Source organism: Nannospalax galili, unplaced genomic scaffold (assembly GCF_000622305.1).
Source record: "Nannospalax galili isolate Female #2095 unplaced genomic scaffold, S.galili_v1.0 scaffold224, whole genome shotgun sequence".
NCBI lineage: Eukaryota > Metazoa > Chordata > Mammalia > Rodentia > Spalacidae > Nannospalax > Nannospalax galili.
Window position 1 is genome coordinate 246,672 of NW_008351360.1, and position 15,527 is coordinate 262,198.

Consider the following 15,527-nt stretch of genomic DNA (forward strand, 5'->3'; position numbering starts at 1 on the left):
GGATAGTATATAGAAAATGATAGACAAAGTGGTGGTCTGGTGCACACACACACGCACACACACACACACACACACACACACACACACACACACACACAGAGGAAGCCTGTTTGAAACTTATTCCCTTCTCCCAACAGAAGGAGTAGCCATCTCCAGATTGGAGGTCCTTAGAGTTAGGGCTTATATGCCATCCACTGGGACATTAGAAGTGCTGTTAGCTTAGGCTGGGTGCACAGAGCCCTTAGGTGTCAGAGGAGTGTGTAGGTGAGGGACATGTGCCCTGCAGGGGTGTGCATGCTACATATATCTGTTTGGAGGTGGGTCACCTCCTCCACAGTGGCCTCCATGGTCCTGCAGGGTGTTTACCTTCTGGCTCTAAGGACGGAGCAAGTGTTGCTGCTGTTTGTTCAGGGGTTGACTTGAACACTAACCATAGACCTGGAGCCCTGCCCCCTCATTGTGTCAAGGAAACTCCTGGGCTGGTGACACTTAGTGTTCCCAGAGGCAATACCAGCTGGGAGGGATACATTTATCAGGTACTAACTGATGTAACCTGGTGTTGAGATCCTGAAGGGATGCTAGCAGGTCTCCAGGAACTAGGCATCAGATTAAGGGCTTGTGAAGCCATTATCTTAGGAAAGACCCACAGCAGTTAAGTACATAAACACTTAAGCTTAGGTATGTCCCTCACAGAGTTCAGTTTCCCAGCCTGGGTAGCCCTTGCTTCACCTGAACAGGTTTTCTGAGGACCTCTGAGGTCTGATGCTTTGACAGGTAGCATAGTTTATAAAGACAGGGTTGTTGTGATTAGGATATTGTTCAATCAGTAAAATGTTTGCTGCACAACTGGAAGATGAGGACCTAAATTCATATCCACAGTACCCATGTGAAAAGCTGGGCACGGTGGCACATACCTGTAATTGTAGCACTGGGGAGACCGAGACCTTCAGGTCTGGCCTCAGTCACCTTCTAAGCACAGTTCCTGCCCCACAATCCTCTGTGTCTCTGGACTGTAAGCTCTATAAGGGTAGGGTCTCTGATCTTGGGCATTCAAATGCCTTAGAGTTGAACCTAGAGTCAGCACCTCAGACTTCACGTGCTCAAAATTCAATTTTTATCCCTCATACCTACTCAAACAGCACCTTCCCTGGCTCCTCCCATATGACTGTCCTAGCACCCTTCTACTTGATCAGACCCCAAACCAGTTCTTTCTCTTCCCAAAGCTCTACACCCAAACTACCAGCACTTCCTGTTGGAATCACCTCTAAATTCCACCTCATCCTTACCCCTCTCTGCTGAAACTCCCCAATGTATCTCAAAAGTTTACATTCTCTGTGCTAAGTCTACTGGCTCCCCATAAATCCAAACCCTTCCTCCCATGTCCAGGCTCTCTGGCTCTGACTCCTCCCCCTTGCCCACCCCATCTTCACACTTTCATCTTTCATCTGCACTTCTTCTCAAAAAATAATTTTATTTATTATTTTTATTTTATGTGTATGAGTGTTTTACCTATATGTGTGTAAGTGCAGAACATGCGTGCAATACTCCACAGAGGCCAGCAGAAGATCTGGCTGGAATTGGATCTGTCAGATCCCCCGGAATTGGAGTTATGGACAGTTGTTAGCTGCTATGTAGGTATTGGGAATTGAACCCAGGTCCTCTGGAAGAACAGCAAGAGTTAACTGCTGAGCCATCTCCCCAGACCCACATTACCTGTGCTTCTTGAGGTATAGCCACTAGAGCTTCTTTCTGCTTGCCCCCTAACTTGCTGTGGCCACAGGGCCTTTGTACCCCTCATCTGTTACCATATAGGACCCTCTATCCTTGGAATTCCTTCTGTCTCCTTAGTGTCCAGAGCCCAGAAAGGTGGTCGACTTTGTAAAGCACTTCTCCTTCTCTCACTCTTGCACTTTTTACCTTAGTGGCACTTAAGACATTCTGTACCCTTCTGTTTGTGGATTTATTTGCAGGAGTCCTTTGAGAGAAGACTATTAGCTACTTTTCTCATTGCTGTGACAAAATTCCTGACAAAAGCAGCTTAAGGAAAGAGGTTTGTTTTGGCTTTCAGTTTGAAGTGTACTCTATCATGGTGGGGAAGTCAAGGCAGTAGGAGTGTGGGGCAACTGGTCACATGGCATCAACAGTCAGAGAGCAGAGAGAGAGGAAGGCTCGCACTCAGTTTGCTTTGTCCTTTTTGTTCAGCATAGAACCCCCAACCTATGGAATGATGCTGCCCACATTCAGGGTGGGTCTTCCCACCTGTTTGCTTAATCTAGAAATTCCTTCACAGACACCCTGAGGCTTATCACCCAGGGGATTCTAAAGCCTGTCAAGTCGACGGTCAATATTAACCAGCAGACAAACCAGACTGTTTCCCCTACCTCAGGCTTATATGTGTGTAACAGGTGTGCAGGAACCAAGGATGTCACCGAGGTGATCTGAAATCATCACAAATGGTACATGAGGCAGTGAGACCCAGTCCTCAGCCTGATCAGTAAGTGCCCACAGGTGCCCACACAGAATGAAGGCAGAGCTTGCTGCTAAGATGTCTGCCCTCTCTTCCCTTCTTACATGAGAGAGTTCACATTCATGCCATTTCTCACCAGCTGTATGCTGGTCACACCCATGGCCCTCAGATCCAGCTTGGGGTAGATTATTGTCATCACATAAGTTCCCATAAAAACCTGTCCTTTCAGTGAGGTCATGGATAAAGGGTGTGCATAAACCTTTAAAAATATATATAATTGGAGCCGAGTGTGGTAGCACATACCTTTAATCCCAGCACTTGGAAGGCAGAGGCAGACGGATCTCTGTGAGACCGAGGCCAGCCCAGTCCATATATTGAGTTCCAAATAGGTCAGCTGGGGCTACAAGGAAACCCTGTCTCAAAAAACAAACAGAAATCTGTGTGTGTGTGTAAAATTGGGGGGCAGGAAGAGGGCTCAGCAGGTAAAGGCTCTTGCCACCAAGTCTAACAACCTGAGTTTGAGTTCCAGGCCCCACATAGTGGAAGGAGAGAATGATTCCTGCAGATTGTCATCTGACCACATACATGCTGTGGTGCATACATGCATGCACACATAGATACACACATATACAAATAAATAAATAAATAAATAAATAAATAAATAAATAAATAAATAAATAAATAAAATTTGTTTTTCATTACACATGGCTTTTTTTCTTCCTTTTAACTCTTTTTCTTTTGAAACAGGGTCTTGTGAATCCCAAGCTGGCCTCAAACTATGCTGAGGAAGACCTTGAACTTCTGATCCTCCTGCCTCTACCTCCTGAGTCCTGAGATTACAATTTATCACCAGGCAGTTCTGGGGATGGAATGTGCAGCTTCATGCATTCTAGGAAGTATTCCTCCAAATGACCTAAACCACCATCCCTATCTGCATAATCTTGACATTTAATTCCAAGGATGTGAAAATGGCCTTGAGAGATGATAGTATCATAAGTCCAGAAGACAGCACTGAGACTCAGGAGGCTGGCAGAGTCAGGTTTCTGGGCTCGGAAACCTACCACTTTGCCCAGCTTAGAGCCCCACAGTCCTTACACAGGACATTCTTCACCCTACCCACATGCTGATGGAGGGCAGTGGTATATAAGGCAAGGATCCTGGCTGTAGCGTGGGACTTGGGAGGGGCTTGTCAGGACAACTTCCTGTCTCTTCTCCTGCATGGCTAGAGTTCAAGGTGAGTGGTGGTAGGCTTGCTCCTTAGCCAGGGCAGGAAGATTTCAGGTGGTGTGTGATACAGTGGGGCCACTTCCACATACCATGTCCCTCAGAAAGTGGTCCACAGTCAAGGAACATGGATAGACTCTACTCTGGGCTTAAATGCTGCCCAGGTCTGTGAGGTCTGTGACTTTACGAGGTCTGTGACTTTATGAGGTCTGTGACTTGAAGAGGCAGGGATGGCTGAACCTTAGCAGGCTGATGGTTTTTAGTGACAGCTCTGCTGATCCCTGGGGTATCCACCCATCCAGTGGGTATCCTCTGGACTCTGATCCATGCCTATGACCAGATTCTCCTGGCCTGGGCTCTTCCACCCATCACTCAATGCCTTCAAGTTCTTTCTAGTCCATGTATCCTCAGCATCTTCAGGCCCATCCAATGTCATTAGGGCATGAGAGGTGACAGATTCTCCAGTGGTCATGCTTGTGGGTATCTTCTTGGGCATTTTCTTGGGCTATTTCTCATAGCTCTGGTGCTGGTAGAATGTAGGGTCTTTCCCACATTTAACAGCCTATTTATCCGTGTCTCCTCAGGCTCCAGAGCAGCTCAGGACAAGGTGGAAAGGCTGGGGGTAAATGCCTAGAGCTCAGTGGGGTCTTTTAGTTCAGGAGAACTCTGAGATTATGTGGAAGTCCTGTATCTATCACCCTCCATGCTATCCAGCTTAGAAGTACATCTCTGAGTCACACAATACCAGGGCCAGGGTTCAGATCTGGACTCTTGGTTGGGTTGTACGCTATGCATATAACCTTGGACACAGGTCCTGACCTTGCTTTCTGTTATTTTTTCAGGTCTTTTTTGAGACAGGGTCTCCCTGTAGCCCCAGCTGCTCTGGAATTCACTATGTAGACCAGTCTGGCCTTGAACTTACAGAGATCCACCTGCCTCTGCCTCCTGAGTGCTGGGATTAAAGGCATGCACCACCACTCTGGGGTCCAAACCTGCATTCTTGACATGAAAGAGGCTCACTGCCAGGTAGAGTTGCCATGGAGAGGAGTGACCTCTTCTACGGGAAATCTGTTTCTGTTAACCCCAGTAGAGTCAATGAGGGACCAAAGAAAGGATTTCATCCAATCCCACCTCTGTGAACCACTGAGTTCATCACAGTTACCTACAGGAGCATGAGTGATTCAGACAGCTGCATTCCTGAAAAACACACCTCTGCATGGGTGAGCACTCATGAATACTGCATTACATCAATGGAGTCTCCTGTGGAACTCACATATTAACAAGTTGCCAATGACCCCAATGCTACTGAAACTGCACTTAAAGACCTGGTCCTGGTCCCTCTCCCAGCTGAGGATATCCTATGGTGAGGATAGCCATCTACATGGCTCCATTCACCAGGTCCCTACTGTGTCTCAAGGACCCTTGCCACAACCTGACTTCTCAGCAGTCCTGCAGGAAATATAGTCAATGATGCTCAAGAGGAAGTTAATCAAACGTAGCTTGATGTCTGACTCTTGCTAATGGAGAACAGGATTTCAGGAGGGGTGATAGCCTCCCTCATGGAAAATGTTCCAAATTTTATTGTTTATATCTTCCTGAATCTACATTTTGCTTCCACCTCTGATGTGCTTCCATCACATTTAAATGCACCCCCAACTGACTGCAGAAGAAACATCACAGCAGATGCCAAGTGACAGGAAAGCTGGAGGTAGATGGGCAGGGCTGAAGAGGGACGAGGCTCATGCCCTGTACTTCCCTATGGCTAGAGCTCCTGGGCACGCACAGTCACCAGCCAGGAGCTGGAACACAATGCCCAGAAACTTCCCCTATCTGATGTTACAATGAAGGCCTGTTTGTAAGAATATGGAGGATGCAGACTCTGAGACAGGTAGGAAGCAGAAGAGCTGGTGCAGCAGGTGTGATTCTGGCTGAGAAAGTGCCCACTGATGAGGCTGAGGCCAAAACTGAGGCTAAGGCTATGCTCCTGAATACTGGCCTCCCACAGCTTCTGTCAGCAAAACCTGGGCTCTCTTGGCCTTGATGAGCTCCTAGGATATAAAGTACAAGGTTGCTCACATCCCTCATGGGAACTCCAGGCAGCCTGGCAGGGAGTCAGCCTTCAGCTTTCCTGGTTAGAGGCCAGCCTGCCCGTGCTGCTGTCAGAAATGGGAGACACACCATGAACATTTTGGAACTGAATCTTAAAAGAGCTCTGGGGACACCCTATAGTTGAGAGGCCCAGGAACATGGAGCATAGTAGGATGGGATGGTCAGCAATAGTGGAGCTGCTGGGCCATGAGGAGCAGAGCAGGGCTGAGACCTGGAATGGAAGGCCTTCGGGAAACTGCACAGAGCCTTGAAAGGAGGAAGGATACTAGGAGGAATGCAGGCTGGGAGTGTCCCCAGGGCTCTCCAATGGACACAGAGATAGCTGGACCTGGACATGTGCTGCTGACCAGTGGGGCCAGGACTTGGGTGAGAGGTGCAGCCTGGGGCAGAAGAGGCACAAAGCCAATGTTGGTAGATGTTCAGCTCCCAAGGAACTACCAAACCCATCCAGTGTGGTATGAAGCACACAAGCTCTTGGCTTTTTGTCCCTCTTGCAGAAAACTACATTTTTTGTTCATGATGTGTGTGTGTGTACATGTTCAAGTATGTTACAACTGCACTTGCATATAAAAATGAATATAACCCAGGTTTGTCCCATTGTCAGTTCACTTAACTGCTTTTCTTTTAATGTTAGGAAATTAAAACTAGGGCCTGGGGAGATGGCTCAGAGGGTAACAGCACACATTTGTGTCGCAAGCGCACCTGAGTCTGAATTCCCAGCTTCTATGTAAAAACCCAGGGGTAGTCCTGTGTGCCTGTAACCCTAGTGTTGAGTCATAGGAAGGGGTCGGAGATTGGATTAAAGAAGAAGAAAAAAAGCTCCAGATTCAGTGACAGATTGTCTCAAGTGAATAAGGCCTGGAGCAATAGAGGAAGACACCAGACAACCTCTTCTGATTCACGTGGATGTACCTGAGCACACACAGAAGAAATTAAAACTAAAATTTTGATAGCTCATCAAAACTGCGGCCCCAAATTGTGGCCTCTGTGTCCTTGGACGGCCCTACTTGCTCCAGTCCCACAAAGCAATCAGCCATGACTTCCCTTCACCCCTTCTCAGAAAGCTGCTCTCTATATCCATCACCTCTCCACCATCTCGTAGGTCTGCCAGAGCACACCTGTTAAGTTATGGAGAGGAGCAAGTGTGATCTCTAGGCCAAGAGTTATGTCGCAGGGATTTGGATCTGCAATTGCCCTACCCCAGCTGTGTGAATATAGACTACTGCTGAGCCTCTGTTTCCTCAACCAGTAGGTAAACTATTGCGTAAAAGGAGCTCTGGAAGTTTTCAAAGCTTGACTAAATGCTCCCCTCTGGAAGGACCGCAGCACGCACTCTGAGTCACCGGACCTGTGCCAGACAGGAGGAGGGGACCAAAGCTGGATATGCGCACTTGTGTGTGCGGGGGTTTCCTGGCAGATGCACAGAAGTAAGTTCACTCGCCACCCTTTTGCTCGCAGAAAAAATTCTCAGGGTCATACTGGACTTTAAGAGCTCTTCCAGACCATGTCCGAAGACAGCTGTGTCTCTCCGAGGCCCCAGGGGCGGGCAGGACCCGTGTCTGGACACGTCCCTGCGGACTCGCACGTGTCCCGAGTGGCCGGGTTGGGGAGGCGGGGCGCCTCGTTGGTCCAGGGCGGACCATGGGGCGGGGCGCGGCAGGGTGCGGGGTGGCGTCGGAGCGGGCTGGGTGGCGCTGCTCCAGTGCTGCGGGCGGTCGCGGCGCCCCGGCGGCACCATGCTCGGCGTGGTGCACTTCCTTCGGAGCTTCTTCAAGGTGAGAACTGGGGTCCCGGGGACCCAAGTTGGGCTTGCAGCCTCTCGCTGAGCTTGGAGACGGGCAGCAGCCTCTAGTCTATGGGGTGGCTGCGGGTATTCGCGAAAGGTCCCTACAGCCGTCGCGGCTTTGGTGCGGGATCCGGAGGCGTTGGCCTGCCGGAGTGTGGCGGTGGGGACCGCGGGGACCGCGGGGAAGGAGAGGTGCACTGGGGAGGCTGACTTGACCGGCCGGGAGAGCCTGGGGCGCGCCCAGCCCGCACCCCAGTGTTTCTCGAAGTTTGTCCTCTGCGCATAGAACAATTGCGCAGGACATAGGACATAGGGTAATTGTTATTACCTGTGTCTAACTGGTGAGAGGGAGAATCTCCGCTGGGGCACCACCGTGAGCGAGTGCCTAAGCAGCCGCAGGGAAATGGGAACCTAGTAGAGGAGCGAGGGGTGCCTGCTCCTCGGGTCATGGAGACGCCATCGCACTGGGGTGCTGTTAGCTCTCTTGCCCGCATGGGATCTCAGGGTGGGCGGCTAGCGGGAGAACACTGACAAAAGGTAGCTGGTTGCAAGTTGCCAAGCTGGTTGCAAGTTGCCAAGCTCCACCTCTCCAAGTGAGCAGTGTGGGAGAGTGGGAAAAGGTCCTGACTTCAGAACCCAGGTTCCAAGAATCCGGAAAGAGTCAGTAGGAGGCCTGCAGGGAGTGAGGGGGTCCGGGGCGTCGTTGGGGAAGCCCTGGGTGAGGCTGGCCGGTGATGGTAGGATGGTAGGAGGAGGTGCCAAGGCTGTGTGGCACCACCTTCTAGAGGTGCAGACCCAAGGGTGAGGCGGAGTTCCCTGGCCCTGAGAGCTCTGGGGAGAAGCCAGATGACTCAAGGCGGGACCTTCAAGGGTAAGAACCTTGCCTACCCTCAGCCTCCCTTTCGCAGCTGTCCAGGAAGGGCACCCCACTTAGCTGTAACCACCTGTTGGTTATAACACAAGCACTAGAAGAGCAGAGGGCAAGGTGGCTTCCAGGAATCTACACCAGACAGTGGGGGTGATGTAGGGCTGCTATCTTGGCTTTTGGCTTCCGTGTCCAGAGTCCCTTGAAAATTAGGATCCCATCACAGAATCCTAAACTTGATTAGGGTTGATCACTTAGCCACTTTGGTTTTTGTTTTCCCATTTGGAAAGTGTAGCTAATTCATTCTGTCACCATTCAGGTGAGGATCTTGTTATACATTGTGCGTAGTGCTTTTGTGAGCCCAGGGACCTTGGTTCTTCCTCACCTCCGCCACAGTAGTAAGCAGCAGGTGGCTTGGGTTACAAGTCAGCTGGGCAGAATCTCCATCTGCCCTGCTGGTCTCAGCTCTTGGAGCAAGCAGAGTGCGGTCTGGGGGAGACTGTTGGCATTTCTGAGGCAGCCACCTTTCCTGCTTGCTAACCAGGTCAGGGAGCTGGGCCTTTGGAATAGCATTCCCAGGACAGGATGTTCTCACATTGCCCACTTATTCTGAGAGGCTTTTCCACACCTCCTGTCCCCAGACTCCAGGGTCTGTCCTAGGACACTCCGTGTACACCGAGGGCAGGATCCCACATGATCTGAGGCTCTCCCTTGGAAGGGACTGAGAGCCAACCACACCCCCTTCTGGCTATTCAGGTGCAGCTTGCAGAGCCCCATGTAAATGCAGATCACACTTGTACTTCCTCAAACACTGGTCACATGGCAGGTGAAGGAAGCCAAAGGCTGCAACGGTCTCCTGGGTCTCGGAGGGATCAGCTGTTGACAGATAACTGTTGACCTCAGGGTCCTCTGTTGGACTATTAGCAGAGTCACAGCTAATCTCTACCAGGCCCCAGGTGGAACAGTGCCTCAGATGCCCAAAGCCTGGGCGAGACTTCTGCTCTGGGATTTTCTTTAGACTCTGCATGGCACCCACATCTGCTGTGGGCATCCCAGGCACTGAGGGATACTGAAGCATGACACCCATGTGAAAAGCCCTAAAGTTCAGTTCAGGTGGGCCAGATGGAGACCTTATACTTGCTGTTAGCCCCCACAGTTACCACATTTGGGGCATCAGCAGGAACAGTCTACCCAGAGAGTATGTGCTGTCTCAATAGGCCCATCCAGCACTGTGTGGAGGTTGTAGTCCCACATGTCCTTTTCAAAGGGATACTCTAGAATGTTCCAGACAACTGGACATCCTGGATGTCTGCCTAGAATCTCCACTGAAGTGGTAGATCCCTCTGTTTTTATTAAGCATGTCCTCCATCTGATACAGTGTCCAAGTGTTTAGGGTATCTTGCTTTTTGCTTGCCTCGAAGACCTAACAATATGATGCTATAGACCAAGGGGCCGTTGGAAATAGGAAGGATAGGTCATTTTTGGCTGAAGGATAACACAGAGTAGGTGAGCTAAGGTGAGGTGAAAAGTTTGCTGTGGTCCCTGTCCTGGGGAGTGGAATATACTTCTGCTGACCCCTGAACACACACATACACACTGGCATGTGGCATATACATGTGCACATACATGTATGCATACCAACATGCTCATTCACATACATAAATATGTACACCATCATGCTTCTGTGCATACATACACACAACACATGGACACTGACATGCTTGTGTACACATGTGGCCTACAGGTACGTACAAGCAGACTCCATCAAAGAAATGGCTTGGTACTAGAGTCAGGAATTAGCAATGTGTTCCCATACAGGGGCCACACTGGTGATGAGAGAATCCACACAGGCCAACCTAGGTTAGCCCACTGGATTCTTTCATCATTATTATTTTTAAACATTATTAGCATGTGTGTAAATGATGGGGCTTGTGTGATGGTGCATGTGTGGAGATCAGAGGCTAACTTTGTGGAGTCAGTTCTCTCCTTCCACCTTAACATAGGATCCAGGACTTGAACTCAGATTGTAAGGCTTGCATGGCAAGCACTTTCCTCACTGAACTATCCACTGGCCCCCTACTGGCTTCTTCAAGACTCCATGGCTTCTGCACAGACAACTGGCAGGTTAAATAGGCAGGCAGCAGAGATGGGCCTTCTAGTTTGGTGGTGACTTTTTAGTCACGAGGATGACTATTGCTAATGAGTCACTGTTTTAGAGTGAGGAGGGTTCCCGAGACTTTCAGTTAGCCATTCTTACCACAAAAATGTATACTTCATGGGTCAAGGAAGCAGGATGGAGCTTCTGACAGCTGCCGGTATGCCTCTAAACTGTACATTCAGGAACTGGGGAAATCACCAGGCTCCGGATTTCAATAATTGTAAAATGGACATGGAATGTAGTTTCATTTTGTGATATGACATACTTTTACCTGACACTCTAAGCCATCAGGAATTGATATTAGCTCAGAACCAGTGTTTAATATTTCTTAAAAGATCTAGGTATTTCTCTGAATAGATATTTAGAGGACTTAGTGTACCCATGTTGTTAATCCAGATGTGTGCCATTCAGCTTTTCATTGCTATAACAGGATACTTGAGATAATCAACTCATAAACAGAGAAGGTTTGGAGGTTTTTGTGTATGCTGGTTGGTTATATTGCTTTGGGGACTGTAGTGAGACACCACAACATGGAGGGAACATATAGTGAAGCAAAGCTGCTTACCTCATGGCTACAGAGATGGGGTGGGGATGAGAAAAAAAAGAAGAGACAGGCACACACCTGGGTCAAACATGCCCTTGAGGGCATTCTCTAGGTTCGGTCTCTTGAAGGTTCTGTTACCTCCATCTAGTACCAATCTAAGGATAATTGTGGGACTTTAAAGATAGTCCAGATCCAAACTACGGCACAGCCTCCCCTTTAATGAAGAAGCTTTGAGTTTATGGAATCAAGTCAGAGAATTGAATAAGGAAAGGCAATGAAGTTTATTTAACAAATATTTAGTGAACACCTTCTGTATGCCACACAGTATTCTAGTCATCAAGACTGTCTATAAGAACAAGTTAAATTTTGGTTTACATTTGTGTGTGTGTGTGTGTGTTTGTGTGTGTACACACGTGGGTGACATGCATGTGTGAAACTAGAGCTAGATATCAGGTGACTTCCTCTATTGCTCTTCACATTGTTTATTGGGACAGGGTCTCTCACTGAACCTGGAGCTCACTGATTTGATTAGACTAGTTGGCCAGAAAGCCTCAAGGGTCCTCCTGTCTCCATAGCCCCTGTCATCAGTGCTGGAGTTAAAAGCACATGTTGCTGTGCCTGCCTGACTTTTTTTTAAAAAAAGATTTAAATGATTTATTTATTTATTTACTTTTAGTTTATGTGTATTAGTGTTTGCCTGCATATATGTAAGTGCACCACGTGCATGCAGTGCTCACAGAAGTCAGAAGAGGGCATTGGATCCCTGGAACTGGAGTCATGGACAGTTTAGCTGCCATGTGGGTTTTGGGAACTGAACCCAGGTTCTCTGCAAGAGCAGCCAGTGCTCTTAGCTGCTGAGATCTCTCCAGCCCTCTGGAGAGGAAAAAAAAAAAAGCATGTGGCTTTTTATGCGGGTGCTGGGGATCCAGACTTAGGTCCTCATGCTTGCGTGGCAAACACTCTGTACAGTGAACTATCTCCCTAACCCCTTGTTTTACATCTTCACTGTAATGTTAATGTGTCAAGTAGGATTGAGTTTGTGGTGCCCATCAGTTTTAGTCCTAGTGCTCCCGTGAGTGCTACACTAGTGCTAGCTAACCTAGTCTACTTGGTGAGTTCTAGGCCAGTGAAAGACCATGTCTCATAAAACAAGGTGGACAAAGAGACAGTTCCTGAGGAATGACACCTGAGGTTGACCTCTCGCCTCCACATACATGCACACAGATCTGCACACACACACACACACACACCTGCACACATGAGCACACGCATACACACACAGAAGAGGAAGTGAGGCTAATGCTTCTGGGACTCTGTCAGCAGCTAGTGCTCAGAGCAGACAATTCAGGGTATGGTCCTTCGGGACCTGAATTCTGTGATGAAACTAGGACAGGAGTATAGAAGGGCTTGATCCTGACTTCATCAATTAGGGTCAGAGTGGTTCAGCCTGCCATTGATGCTCCATGGTATTGTTAGTGCTCAGCAGCAGAGTTTCAGGGCTCTGTGGGGACACCAGGTAGCTCCAGTGTCAGGAGCTGCCAGCCTCTTTCTTGCTCATTTGGAGGTTGGTACAGACGCCCAGGCTCATATCCAACTTGCCGCACATTTTGCCATAGTCATGCACCATGGCTGTTCCTGGTTCCTGTGACCATTCTCCAGAGGAGGCCTGAGCAGGTATTTGGGGGAAAACCCCAAGGGTGATTCTGGTGTGTATTCTCCCTGTGATCTGACTGTATCTATGACTTGCTGATTCCTGTGAAGCTGGTACCCAGCCAGCCCTACCCTCCAGAAGCCATTTCTGCCCTCCTCTCAGGAATTTGACCCTCCCAGCCTTCCTCATTTGGTGCCTCAGCTGAACCTGATAAATGACATTAGGGGCCAGAAGCATCTAGGGACTGGGACTCTTCCTCCCCCATCACACCTGCTAATCACCTGGAGAGGGATCTGCTTCACCCAGAGGACCTTGGACAGACCGATGTCCTCATGCTTACTCATGAGCACTTTATCAACTGAGCCATCTCACCAGCCTTTACCTGCAGACCTCCAGTGCTCTGTAGCTGCCTGCTGTGTCTGCCCAGAAGGCTTGACCTCAGGGTGGGAGATTAGATGCTATCCGGTTCCCTCTGAACCCACCTGGCCTCTTTTCCAACTGTGACTTCTGGAGTTTATAAAATATCAGGCAAGGAACTTTGCCTTAAATCTGGTGCCACCTCAGGCCACAGAACAGTGAACTGGGAGTGAGGGTAGTCATGCAGGTCGCTCTTAGGGATAGTTACTGTGGCCTTATCGCATGTCATGGTGCCTCTCTCCCTATCTTGACTTCTCTAGGCCCAGCCTCCCCAGGGACAAGAACTGTGTGACTCCGACTTTCCCCAGTGCCACTCTAGGAGCTGAGCCACTGGGCTCCCAGTGTGTGGGGGGGTGGACATACTCACGCACTTCTAGACAGAGCTGACTGAGTAGAGGTGTGAGAGAGCATGTGGAACAGACAAGGACTCCTCAACAAGAAATGGGAGGAGAAGTCCTCTGAGGATGTGGGGCATCTGCAGGTATGGCCAAAGGCTCTGTCTTTGTGCAATGGGCAGTACTCTGTATCTTCAAGGGTTGTAGGTTCAGCCCCAGACCAGGGTGTTTGAGTTCTCTTATAAAATGAAACAATGTTTGCATATAACATACACACATATTCCTGTATGCTTTAAATCAAGTGTGCATGACGTTTTCAATCATCACAGCATTGTCATCTACAAAGTTCATGTGACAGAGTTTTAAAAATCAGTCTCAAAAATAATCTCATTATGTCTTAAGTAAGTTTGTGATTTTGTGTTGGGTCTATTTATAGCCAACCTGGGCATGTGACTTAAATCATCTCTAGATAACTCACAGTGTCAATGCAGTGTAAATGTTCTATAAATACTTACTACACTGCACTTTTGAGGGAAGGATGTTAAGAAAAGGTCTATACAGTGCAGATACAATGTAGTGTGTGTGTGCGTGCAGGTGTGGGTACACAGGTGCATGAGTGCACATGTGTGGGAGTGGAGGTCACAGGTCAACCTTGGATGTTGTTTCTTAGACCTGTACACCTTGTTTTGTGAGGCAGGGTCCCATTGAGCCTGAAGCTCACTAAGTAGGTTAGACTGGCTGGCCAGGGAGCCCCAGGGATCCATCTGTGTCTCCCCAGCATTGGGATTACATGTTCATGCCACCTTGCCAAGCTTTCTATGTGGAAGCTGGGGATCAAATTCATGTCCTGCTGGGAATGATGGTGCATTCTTTTAATGCCTAGCAAGCAGAGGCAGGAGGTTCGAGGCCAGCCTGGTCTATACAGCAACTTCTAGGCCAGCTGGGTCTGTATAGTAAAACTCTGTTTAAAAATAAGTAAGTAAATACTTAACTCACGTCCTCATGCTTGTATGGTAAATATTTTACCACTAACCTATCTTCTTAGCTCCAGAGAGAGTTTTTTAAAAGTGCATTTATCTGTGTGTCTGTGTGTCTGTGTGTCTGTGTGTGTGTGTGCTGTGTGTGTGTGTGTGTGAATGTGTGTGTGTGCATGTGTGTGTGTGTGTGTGTCGGCACATGTGTGCCACTGTGAGCATGTGCATGGCAGAGGACAACTTGTAGAAATTGGTTCTTTTCTCTTATATGGATCCTGGGGATTGAACTCAAATCAGACTTGGCCATGAGCACCTTTACCCACTGAGCCATGTCACCAGCTCAACCCAGATACAGTTAAAAAATATTTTTAATCCTTGGATTGAGAATCCACAGATATGGGCCAGCTGCGTTAGCCTTAATTACAAAGGTATCCGACCTCAGAGAGCTGCTCAGGCTTCTGAGGCAGATGCCATCCAGGCTTCCCTCTAGCACTGCCCTCCCTCAGGTCTGGGTTGAGTCTAAAACACTTCACACCCTGCCCCAGCACACTGAATTGAGTGCAAGGTTTTTGTTCTTTTTGCGTTCTGTTTGACTGTAGGTCCTATGCTGAAGGGACCAAGCCATGAGCAAGCTAGAGCCCTGCAGTGCCCCTGGATAGGCTGCACATGTCTTTTCTGACCATCCAGCAAAGGCTCTGGCTACCTTGGGTTGAGAGTGTTTCCACTTTGCTGTGCATAGGCCTATTGCATTTGGTTCTAGGTTCTTCTGCAGCCTGTGTGTTCCTGTTAAAGCCTCATGCTGGGGATCAGCAGCCCCCTAAGGACCAGTGCCAGCAATTACTATTTATTTTCCCTCCCTCTAGTGCGCAGTACAGAACTTTGAGTGACCGCCTGTGTCTTTAGTTCATTTCATTTGCTGTAATGGAGGAGGGGAGCCATGAAAAGAGGTGGCTGTGCATAGGTGACCATCTTAGTGCCTCAGGGACCTTGGCCAAGG

At 48.8% G+C, this 15,527-nt stretch overlaps 1 protein-coding gene across 1 annotated transcript in view; it reads left to right on the forward strand.

Annotated features, from left to right (window-relative positions):
• The first annotated feature begins 7,469 nt into the window (after positions 1-7,469).
• The window catches only part of Arhgef4 (Rho guanine nucleotide exchange factor 4), a 180,720-nt gene continuing 172,662 nt past the window's right edge, over positions 7,470-15,527 (forward strand). The window contains 1 exon segment of the mRNA XM_008848268.3: positions 7,470-7,575. Coding sequence (XP_008846490.3) covers positions 7,537-7,575 — 39 coding nt within the window. The 5' untranslated portion in view covers positions 7,470-7,536.